Source organism: Oncorhynchus keta, unplaced genomic scaffold (assembly GCF_023373465.1).
Source record: "Oncorhynchus keta strain PuntledgeMale-10-30-2019 unplaced genomic scaffold, Oket_V2 Un_contig_2206_pilon_pilon, whole genome shotgun sequence".
Taxonomy (NCBI): domain Eukaryota; kingdom Metazoa; phylum Chordata; class Actinopteri; order Salmoniformes; family Salmonidae; genus Oncorhynchus; species Oncorhynchus keta.
In genome coordinates, this window is record NW_026282741.1 from 136,978 (window position 1) to 150,738 (window position 13,761).

The window sequence follows — 13,761 nt, forward strand, 5'->3', positions numbered from 1 at the left end:
TGAGGGAGAGAGAGCCTACCTTTTCATGGTTGTCTGATCAATAGGACTGTAAAGTTCTCAAATGTAAGAGGACTCTACTGCCTGTAAACACACAGTCCAGTTCAAAGTGAATGATGACAGGCCTGTGTGGCAAATGGCTTGTTTGTATAAAGGCCTACTGTAGCTCTGATTGGCTATAGCACACCGGTCTGTGTAGACTCTGGTCTCTGATTGGCTATAGCACACCGGTCTGTGTATACTCTGGTCTCTGATTGGCTATAGCACACCGGTCTGTGTAGACTCTGGTCTCTGATTGGCTATAGCGCACCGTTCTGTGTAGACTCTGGTCTCTGATTGGCTATAGCGCACCGGTCTGTGTAGACTCTGGTCTCTGATTGGCTATAGCACACGGGTCTGTGTAGACTCTGGTCTCTGATTGGCTATAGCACACGGGTCTGTGTAGACTCTGGTCTCTGATTGGCTATAGCGCCCTGGTCTGTGTAGACTCTGGTCTCTGATTGGCTATAGCGCCCTGGTCTGTGTAGACTCTGGTCTCTGATTGGCTATAGCACACGGGTCTGTGTAGACTCTGGTCTCTGATTGGCTATAGTGCCCTGGTCTGTGTAGACTCTGGTCTCTGATTGGCTATAGCGCCCTGGTCTGTGTAGACTCTGGTCTCTGATTGGCTATAGCACACCGGTCTGTGTAGACTCTGGTCTCTGATTGGCTATAGCACACCGGTCTGTGTGGACTCTGGTCTCTGATTGGCTATAGCGCACCGGTCTGTGTAGACTCTGGTCTCTGATTGGCTATAGCACACCGGTCTGTGTAGACTCTGGTCTCTGATTGGCTATAGCGCACCGGTCTGTGTAGACTCTGGTCTCTGATTGGCTATAGCACACCGGTCTGTGTAGACTCTGGTCTCTGATTGGCTATAGCGCACCGGTCTGTGTAGACTCTGGTCTCTGATTGGCTATAGCACACCGGTCTGTGTAGACTCTGGTCTCTGATTGGCTATAGCACACCGGTCTGTGTAGACTCTGGTCTCTGATTGGCTATAGCACACCGGTCTGTGTAGACTCTGGTCTCTGATTGGCTATAGCGCCCTGGTCTGTGTAGACTCTGGTCTCTGATTGGCTATAGCACACCGGTCGGCAGTGTTTATTAATTGTCCAGCGCCTCTTTCCCATTCCATATTGCAATATAATGTTCACGTGCTTTAGTATACGTAATTCCCAAAACATTTGAAGAATTTATGTAAAAGTGAAAATGACCATATCTAAGCCGGTCGTTTGCTAGAAAATGTTTTTTTTTTTTTTTTAAAGTGTCATATTATTCCTGGGGTTGTATATGAACGGATGATAACAAGATTTCATGTTGCTAAAATGCTGTCCGTTTCCATCCGCTTTTCATCAAAACGATCACACCCATTAAGTTGGTTGATTTTCCATTGTCACTCCATAATGTTCCCCTAATAAAGTTGAATGGAGGATGACTGAGCGAGCTAGATTTATCTCCCCAGAGACCAGTAAAGAAAAGCAATATTTCACTGTTCTGAATGGCTAAGGAGTCCATACGTTGTTCTGAAATATGAACACAGAAATACTGGACATTTTGAACTGTTATTATGGTGCTGATTTGACAAAATTACAATCATGGTCTTGAAATGGACTCACATTTTTCTGGTCTCGGGCCCCTTGTCCCCACTCCCAGTCTCGGTCTTGATTCTGTCTCACCGGTAGGGCCCAGACCGTCTACCACACTGCATAGTGTCCCAACACAATCTCTTCTACAGAGAACTGCGTTTTCCAATTCAGCAGAAAATTCTATTTTAGGTTTCAACTGTTGGAATATGTAGGTTCTCAAAGAAGGTGTTGAATAAGGTAGTATTACCAGCATGTATATCCAACTGTATAATTGAAAGAGAAGAAGGTGTTGAATAAGGTAGTATTACCAGCATGTATATCCAACTGTATAATTGTGAGTAAAAGTTATGAAAGCATACATTGATCTCTAAATCATCAATACATTTGTTTACCAGCTCGTTATTTACAGTGGGGCAAAAAGTATTTAGTCATCCACCAATTGTGCAAGTTCTACCTGTTAAAAAGATGAGAATCCTGTCATTTTCTGGACATGTACTGGCTTAAGCAGGGGGACACGTCTGGCACTGCAGGATTTGAGTCCCTAGCGGCGTGGTGTGTTACTGATGGTAGGCTTTGTTGCTTTGGTCCCAGCTCTCTGCAGGTCATTCACTAGGTCCCCCCGTGTAGTTCTGGGATTTTTGCTCACCGTTCTTGTGATCATTTTGACCCCACGGGGTGAGATCTTGCGTGGAGCCCCAGATCGAGGGAGATTATCAGTGGTCTTGTATGTCTTCCATTTCCTAATAATTGGTCCCACAGTTGATTTCTTCAAACCAAGCTGCTTACCTTTGCAGATTCAGTCTTCCCAGCCTGGTACAGGTCTACAATTTTGTTTCTGGTGTCCTTTGACAGGTCTTTGGTCTTGGCCATAGTGGAGTTTGGAGTGGGACTGTTTGAGGTTGTGGACAGGTGTCTTTTATACTGATAACAAGTTCAAACAGGTGCCATTAATACAGGTAACGAGTGGAGGACAGAAGAGCCTCTTAAAGAAGAAGTTACAGGTCTGTAAGAGCCAGAAATCTTGCTTGTTTGTAGGTGACCAAATACTTATTTTCCATCATCATTTGCAAATAAATTCATAAAAAATCCTACAATGTGATTTTCTGGATTTTTTTTCTTCATTTTGTCTGTCATAGTTGAAGTGTACCTATGATGAAAATTACAGGCCTCTCATCTTTTTAAGTAGGAGAACTATTGGTGGCTGACTAAATACTTTGCCCCACTGTATCTCAGGTATGGTTTGATTTGCAGTTCTCTGATGAAGCTGATGTGCTAATATTTTCCCTGATTTCTCTTCAAGGTCATCATTTTGGTATTGAGATTTACTAATACGATTTTCAGCTTGTGTAGTTGAAAGAAAATCAAACTCTGTCTGAAGTGTCAAATGTTGTTCGGGATCTTCAAATAGCCACTCTTTGCCTTGATGACAGCTTTGCACACTCTTGGCATTCTCTCAAATTGAGATGGTTTGGGAATCGGATCACAGAGTGAAGGAAAAGCAGCCAACAAGTGCATATGTGGGAACTCATTCAAGACTACTGGAAAAGCATTCCAGGTGAATCTGGTTGAGAGAATGCCAGAGCAGACTATTGACATTGTTGAAAGCGGTACGGTCACGAGCAACGCTGGGGAAATTGAGATCGGTACTCCTTTGCATCAAAGAGGGCCACATTTTCTGGCACGCTGAAGAACATCAATATCCTGGTAGCTTAGCCACAAGGTCACAAGGTTTTTCCACCAGGCTAATTCACCTGTTCTATTTTAATTCACCTGTTCTATTTTAATTCACCTGTTCTATTCTGATTCACCTGTTCTATTCTTATTCACCTGTTCTATTCTGATTCACCTGTTCTATTCTGATTCACCTGTTCTATTCTGATTCACCTGTTCTATTCTGATTCACCTGTTCTATTCTGATTCACCTGTTCTATTCTGATTCACCTGTTCTATTCTGATTCACCTGTTCTATTCTGATTCACCTGTTCTATTCTGATTCACCTGTTCTATTCTGATTCACCTGTTCTATTCTGATTCACCTGTTCTATTCTGATTCACCTGTTCTATTTTAATTCACCTGTTCTATTCTGATTCACCTGTTCTATTCTGATTCACCTGTTCTATTCTGATTCACCTGTTCTATTCTGATTCACCTGTTCTATTCTGATTCACCTGTTCTATTCTGATTCACCTGTTCTATTCTGATTCACCTGTTCTATTCTGATTCACCTGTTCTATTCTGATTCACCTGTTCTATTCTGATTCACCTGTTCTATTTTAATTCACCTGTTCTATTCTGATTCACCTGTTCTATTCTGATTCACCTGTTCTATTCTGATTCACCTGTTCTATTCTGATTCACCTGTTCTATTCTGATTCACCTGTTCTATTCTGATTCACCTGTTCTATTCTGATTCACCTGTTCTATTCTGATTCACCTGTTCTATTCTGATTCACCTGTTCACCTGTCCTCCTGTCTCAGCCTCCAGTATTTATGCTGCAGTAGTTTGTGTCGGGGGGCTAGGGTCAGTTTGTTATATCTGGAGTACTTCTCCTGTCCTATTCGGTGTCCTGTGTGAATCTAAGTGTGCGTTCTCTAATTCTCTCCTTCTCTCTTTCTTTCTCTCTCTCGGAGGACCTGAGCCCTAGGACCATGCCCCAGGACTACCTGACATGATGACTCCTTGCTGTCCCCAGTCCACCTGGCCATGCTGCTGCTCCAGTTTCAACTGGCCTGGGCCCTAGGACCATGTCCCAGGACTACCTGACATGAGGACTCCTTGCTGTCCCCAGTCCACCTGGCCATGCTGCTGCTCCAGTTTCAACTGTTCTGCCTTACTATTATTCAACCATGCTGGTCATTTATGAACATTTGAACATCTTGGCCACGTTCTGTTATAATCTCCACCCGGCACAGCCAGAAGAGAACTGGCCACCCCACATATGCTCTCTCTAATTCTCTCTTTCTTTCTCTCTCTCGGAGGACCTGAGCCCTAGGATCGTGCCCCAGGACTACCTGACATGATGGCTCCTTGCTGTCCCCAGTCCACCTGACTGTGCTGCTGCTCCAGTTTCAACTGTTCTGCCTTATTATTATTCGACCATGCTGGTCATTTATGAACATTTGAACATCTTGGTCATGTTCTGTTATAATCTCTACCCGGCACAGCCAGAAGAGGACTGGCCACCCCACATAGCCCGGTTCCTCTCTAGGTTTCTTCCTAGGTTTTGGCCTTTCTAGGGAGTTTTCCTAGCCACCGTGCTTTAACACCTGCATTGTTTGCTGTTTGTGGTTTTAGGCTGGGTTTCTGTACAGCACTTTGAGATATCAGCTGATGTACGAAGGGCTATATAAATAAATTTGATTTGATTTGATTTGATTTGATTCTATTCTGATTCACCTGTTCTATTCTGATTCACCTGTTCTATTCTGATTCACCTGTTCTATTCTGATTCACCTGTTCTATTCTGATTCACCTGTTCTATTCTGATTCACCTGTTCTATTCTGATTCACCTGTTCTATTCTGATTCACCTGTTCTATTCTGATTCACCTGTTCTATTCTGATTCACCTGTTCTATTCTGATGCAGAACTCTGCAGCCAGGACCTACACCCAGAGTGCTGTGAGGATGGGTGTGGTCCTGGACCCGGCTCTTACCTGGGAGGTCAGGTACTCCATCGAGGCTGGGAACAGCGAGGGCATCTTCCAGGTAGGATGGAAGTCAATTCACAATCCATTAAGGCTCTGCTCATAGGAGTCTGGTCAAAAGTAATGCACTATTTAGGAAACTGGGTGCCATTTTGGTGCCATTCTCTGTCCAGTAATACAAAATATCACTTAAATTCTCTGTTGTTTTGGAATCAATATGGACCAGCCTAGATCGACTGTGTAAAGTAAGTAGCCTTGGCTAGCCTGATCCAGAATGTCTCATAGGAGCAGGAGTCTATCTCCTGTTACTGTAGTGAGACAGCTTGATGTACCAGTACACCCCCTGGTCAGGACACTAGTCTATCTCCTGTTTCTGTAGTGAGACAGCTTGATGTACCAGTACACCCCCTGGACAGGACACTAGTCTATCTCCTGTTTCTGTAGTGAGACAGCTTGATGTACCAGTACACCCCCTGGACAGGACACTAGTCTATCTCCTGTTTCTGTAGTGTGAGACAGCTTGATGTACCAGTACACCCCCTGGACAGGACACTAGTCTATCTCCTGTTTCTGTAGTGTGAGACAGCTTGATGTACCAGTACACCCCCTGGACAGGACACTAGTCTATCTCCTGTTACTGTAGTGAGACAGCTTGATGTACCAGTACATTCCTGAAAAGGATGCCTAACCCCCAATCTCCTCAAGGCTGAATGACATCGGGTCCCATTTTTACAGTCTTTGGTATGACTCGGCCCGGGGATCAGACTACAAACCTTCCAACACTCAAACTACAACTACAACTCTAACTACAGGGCCAATGAGTCGCGTCGACTGGTCGATTGATTGTGTCGTGAAACTCATTTTGACCAAGGCCCTTTCCTTTTCCTGTCCTCTCATGTCCTTCCCTTCCCCATAGATGTAGTATGGTGCCAATTTGGACGCATATTTAAATCTGTCTGTTTTGATTCCCTAATTTTGGACGGATCTAGTAATGGTATGTATCTGTCGTCCCAGGCTGAGGACCTGGTGCTGGGGGACTTCAGCTTCCTGAGGGTGCAGACCAACGGAGGCACTGGAGGTACCTTGAATCGGGAGGTACAGGACAATTATACACTGACGGTGAGGATATATACACACACACGCACACACACACACACACACACACACGCACGCACGCACGCACGCACGCACGCACGCACGCACGCACGCACGCACGCACGCACGCACACACACACACACACACACACACACACGGATCCCCATTAGTTCCTGTCAAGGCAGCAGCTACTCTTCCTGGGGTCCGGCAAAATTAAGGCAGTTAGACATTTTATAAAACACTACAATATATTCACATCAGATTTTACAACACATTAAGTGTGTGCCTTCAGGCCCCTACTCCACTACCACATGTCTAAAACATAAAATACATGTGTACATGTGTGTATAGTGCAAATGTTATCGTGTGTATAGGTATGTCTGTGCCTGTTTGTGTCTCTTCACAGTCCTGTGGAATAGTGTTCCATGTAGTCATGGCTCTATGTAGTACTGTGGAATAGTGTTCCATGTAGTCATGGCTCTATGTAGTACTGTGGAATAGAGTTCCATGTAGTCATGGCTCTATGTAGTACTGTGGAATAGAGTTCTATGTAGTCATGGCTCTATGTAGTACTGTGGAATAGAGTTCCATGTAGTCATGGCTCTATGTAGTACTGTGGAATAGAGTTCCATGTAGTCATGGCTCTATGTGGTACTCTGGAATAGAGTTCCATGTAGTCATGGCTCTATGTAGTACTGTGGAATAGAGTTCCATGTAGTCATGGCTCTATGTAGTACTGTGGAATAGAGTTCCATGTAGTCATGGCTCTATGTAGTACTGTGGAATAGAGTTCCATGTAGTCATGGCTCTATGTGGTACTGTGGAATAGAGTTCCATGTAGTCATGGCTCTATGTAGTACTGTGGAATAGAGTTCCATGTAGTCATGGCTCTATGTGGTACTGTGGAATAGAGTTCCATGTAGTCATGGCTCTATGTAGTACTGTGGAATAGAGTTCCATGTAGTCATGGCTCTATGTAGTACTGTGGAATAGAGTTCCATGTAGTCATGGCTCTATGTAGTACTGTGGAATAGAGTTCCATGTAGTCATGGCTCTATGTAGTACTGTGGAATAGAGTTCAATGTCGTCATGGCTCTATGTAGTACTGTGGAATAGAGTTCCATGTAGTCATGGCTCTATGTGGTACTGTGGAATAGAGTTCCATGTAGTCATGGCTCTATGTAGTACTGTGGAATAGAGTTCCATGTAGTCATGGCTCTATGTAGTACTGTGGAATAGAGTTCCATGTAGTCATGGCTCTATGTAGTACTGTGGAATAGAGTTCCATGTAGTCATGGCTCTATGTAGTACGGTGGAATAGAGTTCCATGTAGTCATGGCTCTATGTAGTACTGTGGAATAGAGTTCCATGTAGTCATGGCTCTATGTAGTACTGTGGAATAGACTTCCATGTAGTCATGGCTCTATGTAGTACTGTGGAATAGACTTCCATGTAGTCATGGCTCTATGTAGTACTGTGGAATAGAGTTCCATGTAGTCATGGCTCTATGTAGTACTGTGGAATAGAGTTCCATGTAGTCATGGCTCTATGTAGTACTGTGGAATAGAGTTCCGTGTAGTCATGGCTCTATGTAGTACTGTGGAATAGAGTTCCATGTAGTCATGTCTCTATGTAGTACTGTGGAATAGAGTTCCATGTAGTCATGGCTCTATGTAGTACTGTGGAATAGAGTTCCGTGTAGTCATGGCTCTATGTAGTACTCTGGAATAGAGTTCCATGTAGTCATGGCTCTATGTAGTACTGTGGAATAGAGTTCCATGTAGTCATGGCTCTATGTAGTACTGTGGAATAGAGTTCCATGTAGTCATGGCTCTATGTAGGACTGTGGAATATAGTTCCATGTAGTCATGGCTCTATGTGGTACTGTGGAATAGAGTTCCATGGAGTCATGGCTCTATGTAGTACTGTGGAATAGAGTTCCATGGAGTCATGGCTCTATGTAGTACTGTGGAATATAGTTCCATGTAGTCATGGCTCTATGTAGTACTGTGGAATAGAGTTCCATGTAGTCATGGCTCTATGTAGGACTGTGGAATATAGTTCCATGTAGTCATGGCTCTATGTAGTACTGTGGAATAGAGTTCCATGTAGTCATGGCTCTATGTAGTACTGTGGAATAGAGTTCCATGGAGTCATGGCTCTATGTAGTACTGTGGAATAGAGTTCCATGGAGTCATGGCTCTATGTAGTACTGTGGAATAGAGTTCCATGTAGTCATGGCTCTATGTAGTACTGTGGAATAGAGTTCCATGTAGTCATGGCTCTATGTAGTACTGTGGAATAGAGTTCCATGTAGTCATGGCTCTATGTAGTACTGTGGAATAGAGTTCCATGGAGTCATGGCTCTATGTAGTACTGTGGAATAGAGTTCCATGGAGTCATGGCTCTATGTAGTACTGTGGAATAGAGTTCCATGTAGTCATGGCTCTATGTAGTACTGTGGAATAGAGTTCCATGTAGTCATGGCTCTATGTAGTACTGTGGAATAGAGTTCCATGGAGTCATGGCTCTATGTAGTACTGTGGAATAGAGTTCCATGTAGTCATGGCTCTATGTAGTACTGTGGAATAGAGTTCCATGTAGTCATGGCTCTATGTAGTACTCTGGAATAGAGTTCCATGTAGTCATGGCTCTATGTAGTACTGTGCGCCTCCCATGGTCTGTTCTGGACTTGGGGACTGTGAAGAGACATATTGTGACCTCTGGTGGCATTGTGGGGTAGGGATGGGTGTCTTGTGGGGTATGGATGGGTGTCCTGAGGGGTATGGATGGGTGTCTTGTGGGGTATGGATGGGTGTCCTGAGGGGTATGGATGGGTGTCCTGAGGGGTATGGATGGGTGTCCTGTGGGGTATGGATGGGTGTCCTGAGGGGTATGGATGGGTGTCCTGTGGGGTATGGATGGGTGTCCTGAGGGGTATGGATGGGTGTCCTGAGGGGTATGGATGGGTGTCTTGTGGGGTAGGGATGGGTGTCTTGTGGGGTATGGATGGGTGTCCTGAGGGGTATGGATGGGTGTCCTGTGGGGTATGGATGGGTGTCCTGAGGGGTATGGATGGGTGTCTTGTGGGGTATGGATGGGTGTCCTGAGGGGTATGGATGGGTGTCCTGTGGGGTATGGATGGGTGTCTTGTGGGGTATGGATGGGTGTCCTGTGGGGTAGGGATGGGTGTCCTGAGGGGTATGGATGGGTGTCTTGTGGGGTATGGATGGGTGTCCTGTGGGGTAGGGATGGGTGTCCTGTGGGGTATGGATGGGTGTCCTGAGGGGTAGGGATGGGTGTCTTGAGGGGTAGGGATGGGTGTCCTGAGGGGTATGGATGGGTGTCTTGTGGGGTATGGATGGGTGTCTTGTGGGGTATGGATGGGTGTCCTGTGGGGTATGGATGGGTGTCCTGTGGGGTATGGATGGGTGTCCTGAGGGGTATGGATGGGTGTCCTGAGGGGTAGGGATGGGTGTCCTGAGGGGTATGGATGGGTGTCCTGAGGGGTATGGATGGGTGTCCTGAGGGGTATGGATGGGTGTCCTGTGGGGTAGGGATGGGTGTCTTGTGGGGTATGGATGGGTGTCCTGAGGGGTAGGGATGGGTGTCCTGAGGGGTATGGATGGGTGTCTTGTGGGGTAGGGATGGGTGTCTTGTGGGGTATGGATGGGTGTCCTGAGGGGTAGGGATGGGTGTCCTGAGGGGTAGGGATGGGTGTCCTGAGGGGTATGGATGGGTGTCCTGAGGGGTATGGATGGGTGTCCTGTGGGGTATGGATGGGTGTCCTGAGGGGTATGGATGGGTGTCCTGTGGGGTATGGATGGGTGTCCTGTGGGGTATGGATGGGTGTCTTGTGGGGTATGGATGGGTGTCCTGTGGGGTAGGGATGGGTGTCCTGTGGGGTATGGATGGGTGTCTTGTGGGGTAGGGATGGGTGTCCTGAGGGGTATGGATGGGTGTCCTGTGGGGTATGGATGGGTGTCCTGAGGGGTATGGATGGGTGTCTTGTGGGGTATGGATGGGTGTCCTGTGGGGTATGGATGGGTGTCTTGTGGGGTATGGATGGGTGTCCTGAGGGGTATGGATGGGTGTCCTGTGGGGTATGGATGGGTGTCTTGTGGGGTATGGATGGGTGTCCTGTGGGGTATGGATGGGTGTCTTGTGGGGTATGGATGGGTGTCTTGTGGGGTATGGATGGGTGTCTTGTGGGGTATGGATGGGTGTCCTGTGGGGTATGGATGGGTGTCTTGTGGGGTATGGATGGGTGTCCTGTGGGGTATGGATGGGTGTCCTGAGGGGTATGGATGGGTGTCCTGTGGGGTAGGGATGGGTGTCCTGAGGGGTAGGGATGGGTGTCCTGAGGGGTATGGATGGGTGTCTTGTGGGGTATGGATGGGTGTCTTGTGGGGTATGGATGGGTGTCCTGAGGGGTATGGATGGGTGTCTTGTGGGGTATGGATGGGTGTCCTGAGGGGTATGGATGGGTGTCCTGTGGGGTATGGATGGGTGTCCTGAGGGGTATGGATGGGTGTCTTGTGGGGTATGGATGGGTGTCCTGTGGGGTATGGATGGGTGTCCTGAGGGGTATGGATGGGTGTCCTGAGGGGTAGGGATGGGTGTCCTGAGGGGTATGGATGGGTGTCCTGAGGGGTATGGATGGGTGTCTTGTGGGGTATGGATGGGTGTCCTGTGGGGTAGGGATGGGTGTCCTGTGGGGTAGGGATGGGTGTCCTGTGGGGTATGGATGGGTGTCCTGAGGGGTATGGATGGGTGTCCTGTGGGGTATGGATGGGTGTCCTGAGGGGTATGGATGGGTGTCCTGAGGGGTAGGGATGGGTGTCCTGAGGGGTAGGGATGGGTGTCCTGTGGGGTATGGATGGGTGTCTTGTGGGGTATGGATGGGTGTCCTGTGGGGTATGGATGGGTGTCCTGTGGGGTATGGATGGGTGTCCTGAGGGGTAGGGATGGGTGTCCTGAGGGGTAGGGATGGGTGTCCTGTGGGGTATGGATGGGTGTCTTGTGGGGTATGGATGGGTGTCTTGTGGGGTAGGGATGGGTGTCCTGTGGGGTATGGATGGGTGTCCTGAGGGGTATGGATGGGTGTCTTGTGGGGTAGGGATGGGTGTCCTGAGGGGTATGGATGGGTGTCTTGTGGGGTATGGATGGGTGTCTTGTGGGGTATGGATGGGTGTCCTGTGGGGTATGGATGGGTGTCCTGTGGGGTATGGATGGGTGTCCTGAGGGGTATGGATGGGTGTCCTGAGGGGTAGGGATGGGTGTCCTGAGGGGTATGGATGGGTGTCTTGTGGGGTATGGATGGGTGTCCTGAGGGGTATGGATGGGTGTCTTGTGGGGTAGGGATGGGTGTCTTGTGGGGTATGGATGGGTGTCCTGAGGGGTAGGGATGGGTGTCCTGAGGGGTATGGATGGGTGTCTTGTGGGGTAGGGATGGGTGTCTTGTGGGGTATGGATGGGTGTCCTGAGGGGTAGGGATGGGTGTCCTGAGGGGTAGGGATGGGTGTCCTGAGGGGTATGGATGGGTGTCCTGAGGGGTATGGATGGGTGTCCTGTGGGGTATGGATGGGTGTCCTGAGGGGTATGGATGGGTGTCTTGTGGGGTATGGATGGGTGTCCTGTGGGGTATGGATGGGTGTCTTGTGGGGTATGGATGGGTGTCCTGTGGGGTATGGATGGGTGTCCTGTGGGGTATGGATGGGTGTCTTGTGGGGTATGGATGGGTGTCCTGAGGGGTATGGATGGGTGTCCTGTGGGGTATGGATGGGTGTCTTGTGGGGTATGGATGGGTGTCCTGTGGGGTATGGATGGGTGTCTTGTGGGGTATGGATGGGTGTCTTGTGGGGTATGGATGGGTGTCCTGTGGGGTATGGATGGGTGTCTTGTGGGGTATGGATGGGTGTCCTGTGGGGTATGGATGGGTGTCCTGAGGGGTATGGATGGGTGTCTTGTGGGGTATGGATGGGTGTCCTGTGGGGTATGGATGGGTGTCTTGTGGGGTAGGGATGGGTGTCCTGTGGGGTATGGATGGGTGTCTTGTGGGGTATGGATGGGTGTCCTGAGGGGTATGGATGGGTGTCCTGAGGGGTAGGGATGGGTGTCCTGAGGGGTATGGATGGGTGTCCTGAGGGGTATGGATGGGTGTCCTGTGGGGTATGGATGGGTGTCCTGAGGGGTAGGGATGGGTGTCCTGAGGGGTATGGATGGGTGTCCTGAGGGGTATGGATGGGTGTCCTGAGGGGTATGGATGGGTGTCCTGAGGGGTAGGGATGGGTGTCCTGAGGGGTATGGATGGGTGTCCTGAGGGGTAGGGATGGGTGTCCTGAGGGGTAGGGATGGGTGTCCTGTGGGGTATGGATGGGTGTCCTGTGGGGTAGGGATGGGTGTCCTGAGGGGTATGGATGGGTGTCCTGTGGGGTATGGATGGGTGTCCTGAGGGGTAGGGATGGGTGTCCTGAGGGGTATGGATGGGTGTCCTGAGGGGTATGGATGGGTGTCCTGTGGGGTAGGGATGGGTGTCCTGTGGGGTATGGATGGGTGTCTTGTGGGGTATGGATGGGTGTCTTGTGGGGTAGGGATGGGTGTCCTGTGGGGTAGGGATGGGTGTCTTGTGGGGTATGGATGGGTGTCCTGAGGGGTATGGATGGGTGTCCTGTGGGGTAGGGATGGGTGTCCTGAGGGGTATGGATGGGTGTCCTGTGGGGTAGGGATGGGTGTCCTGTGGGGTATGGATGGGTGTCCTGTGGGGTATGGATGGGTGTCCTGAGGGGTATGGATGGGTGTCCTGAGGGGTATGGATGGGTGTCCTGTGGGGTATGGATGGGTGTCCTGAGGGGTATGGATGGGTGTCCTGTGGGGTATGGATGGGTGTCCTGAGGGGTAGGGATGGGTGTCCTGTGGGGTATGGATGGGTGTCCTGAGGGGTATGGATGGGTGTCCTGAGGGGTATGGATGGGTGTCCTGAGGGGTATGGATGGGTGTCCTGTGGGGTATGGATGGGTGTCCTGAGGGGTATGGATGGGTGTCCTGTGGGGTAGGGATGGGTGTCTTGAGGGGTAGGGATGTCAATGTTATCAGTGCATCTTTTCCTCAAAATCCCGTGTGTGTGTGTGTGTGTAGGTTCGGGCCACAGCACAAGGTGGCCTGGAGGCCTTCACCACCGTCTTCGTCAACATCCTAGATATGAACGACCTTCGACCTCTGTTTGCCCCGACCTCCTACTCCTTCGTGGTCCCCGAGGGCTCTCCGCTGGGCGCCAGCGTTGGCAGGGTAACGGCCACGGACGCAGACGTCGGATCCAACGGGCAGTTTTACTACTTCTTCAGGTATTGGTCCTCCTCCTGTTGTTCCTCTGTCCTCCTCCTGTTGTTCCTCT

At 49.0% G+C, this 13,761-nt stretch overlaps 1 protein-coding gene across 1 annotated transcript in view; it reads left to right on the plus strand.

Moving 5' to 3' along the window:
- Window positions 1–5,207: 5,207 nt before the first annotated feature.
- Window positions 5,208–13,761, plus strand: part of LOC118377176 (protocadherin Fat 3-like) — a 62,179-nt gene continuing 53,625 nt past the window's right edge. Inside the window, exons 1-3 of the mRNA XM_052505040.1 lie at window positions 5,208–5,333; window positions 6,287–6,391; window positions 13,506–13,711. Of these exons, the coding sequence (XP_052361000.1) occupies window positions 5,208–5,333; window positions 6,287–6,391; window positions 13,506–13,711 (437 nt within the window). The remainder of the gene's footprint in view (window positions 5,334–6,286; window positions 6,392–13,505; window positions 13,712–13,761) is intronic.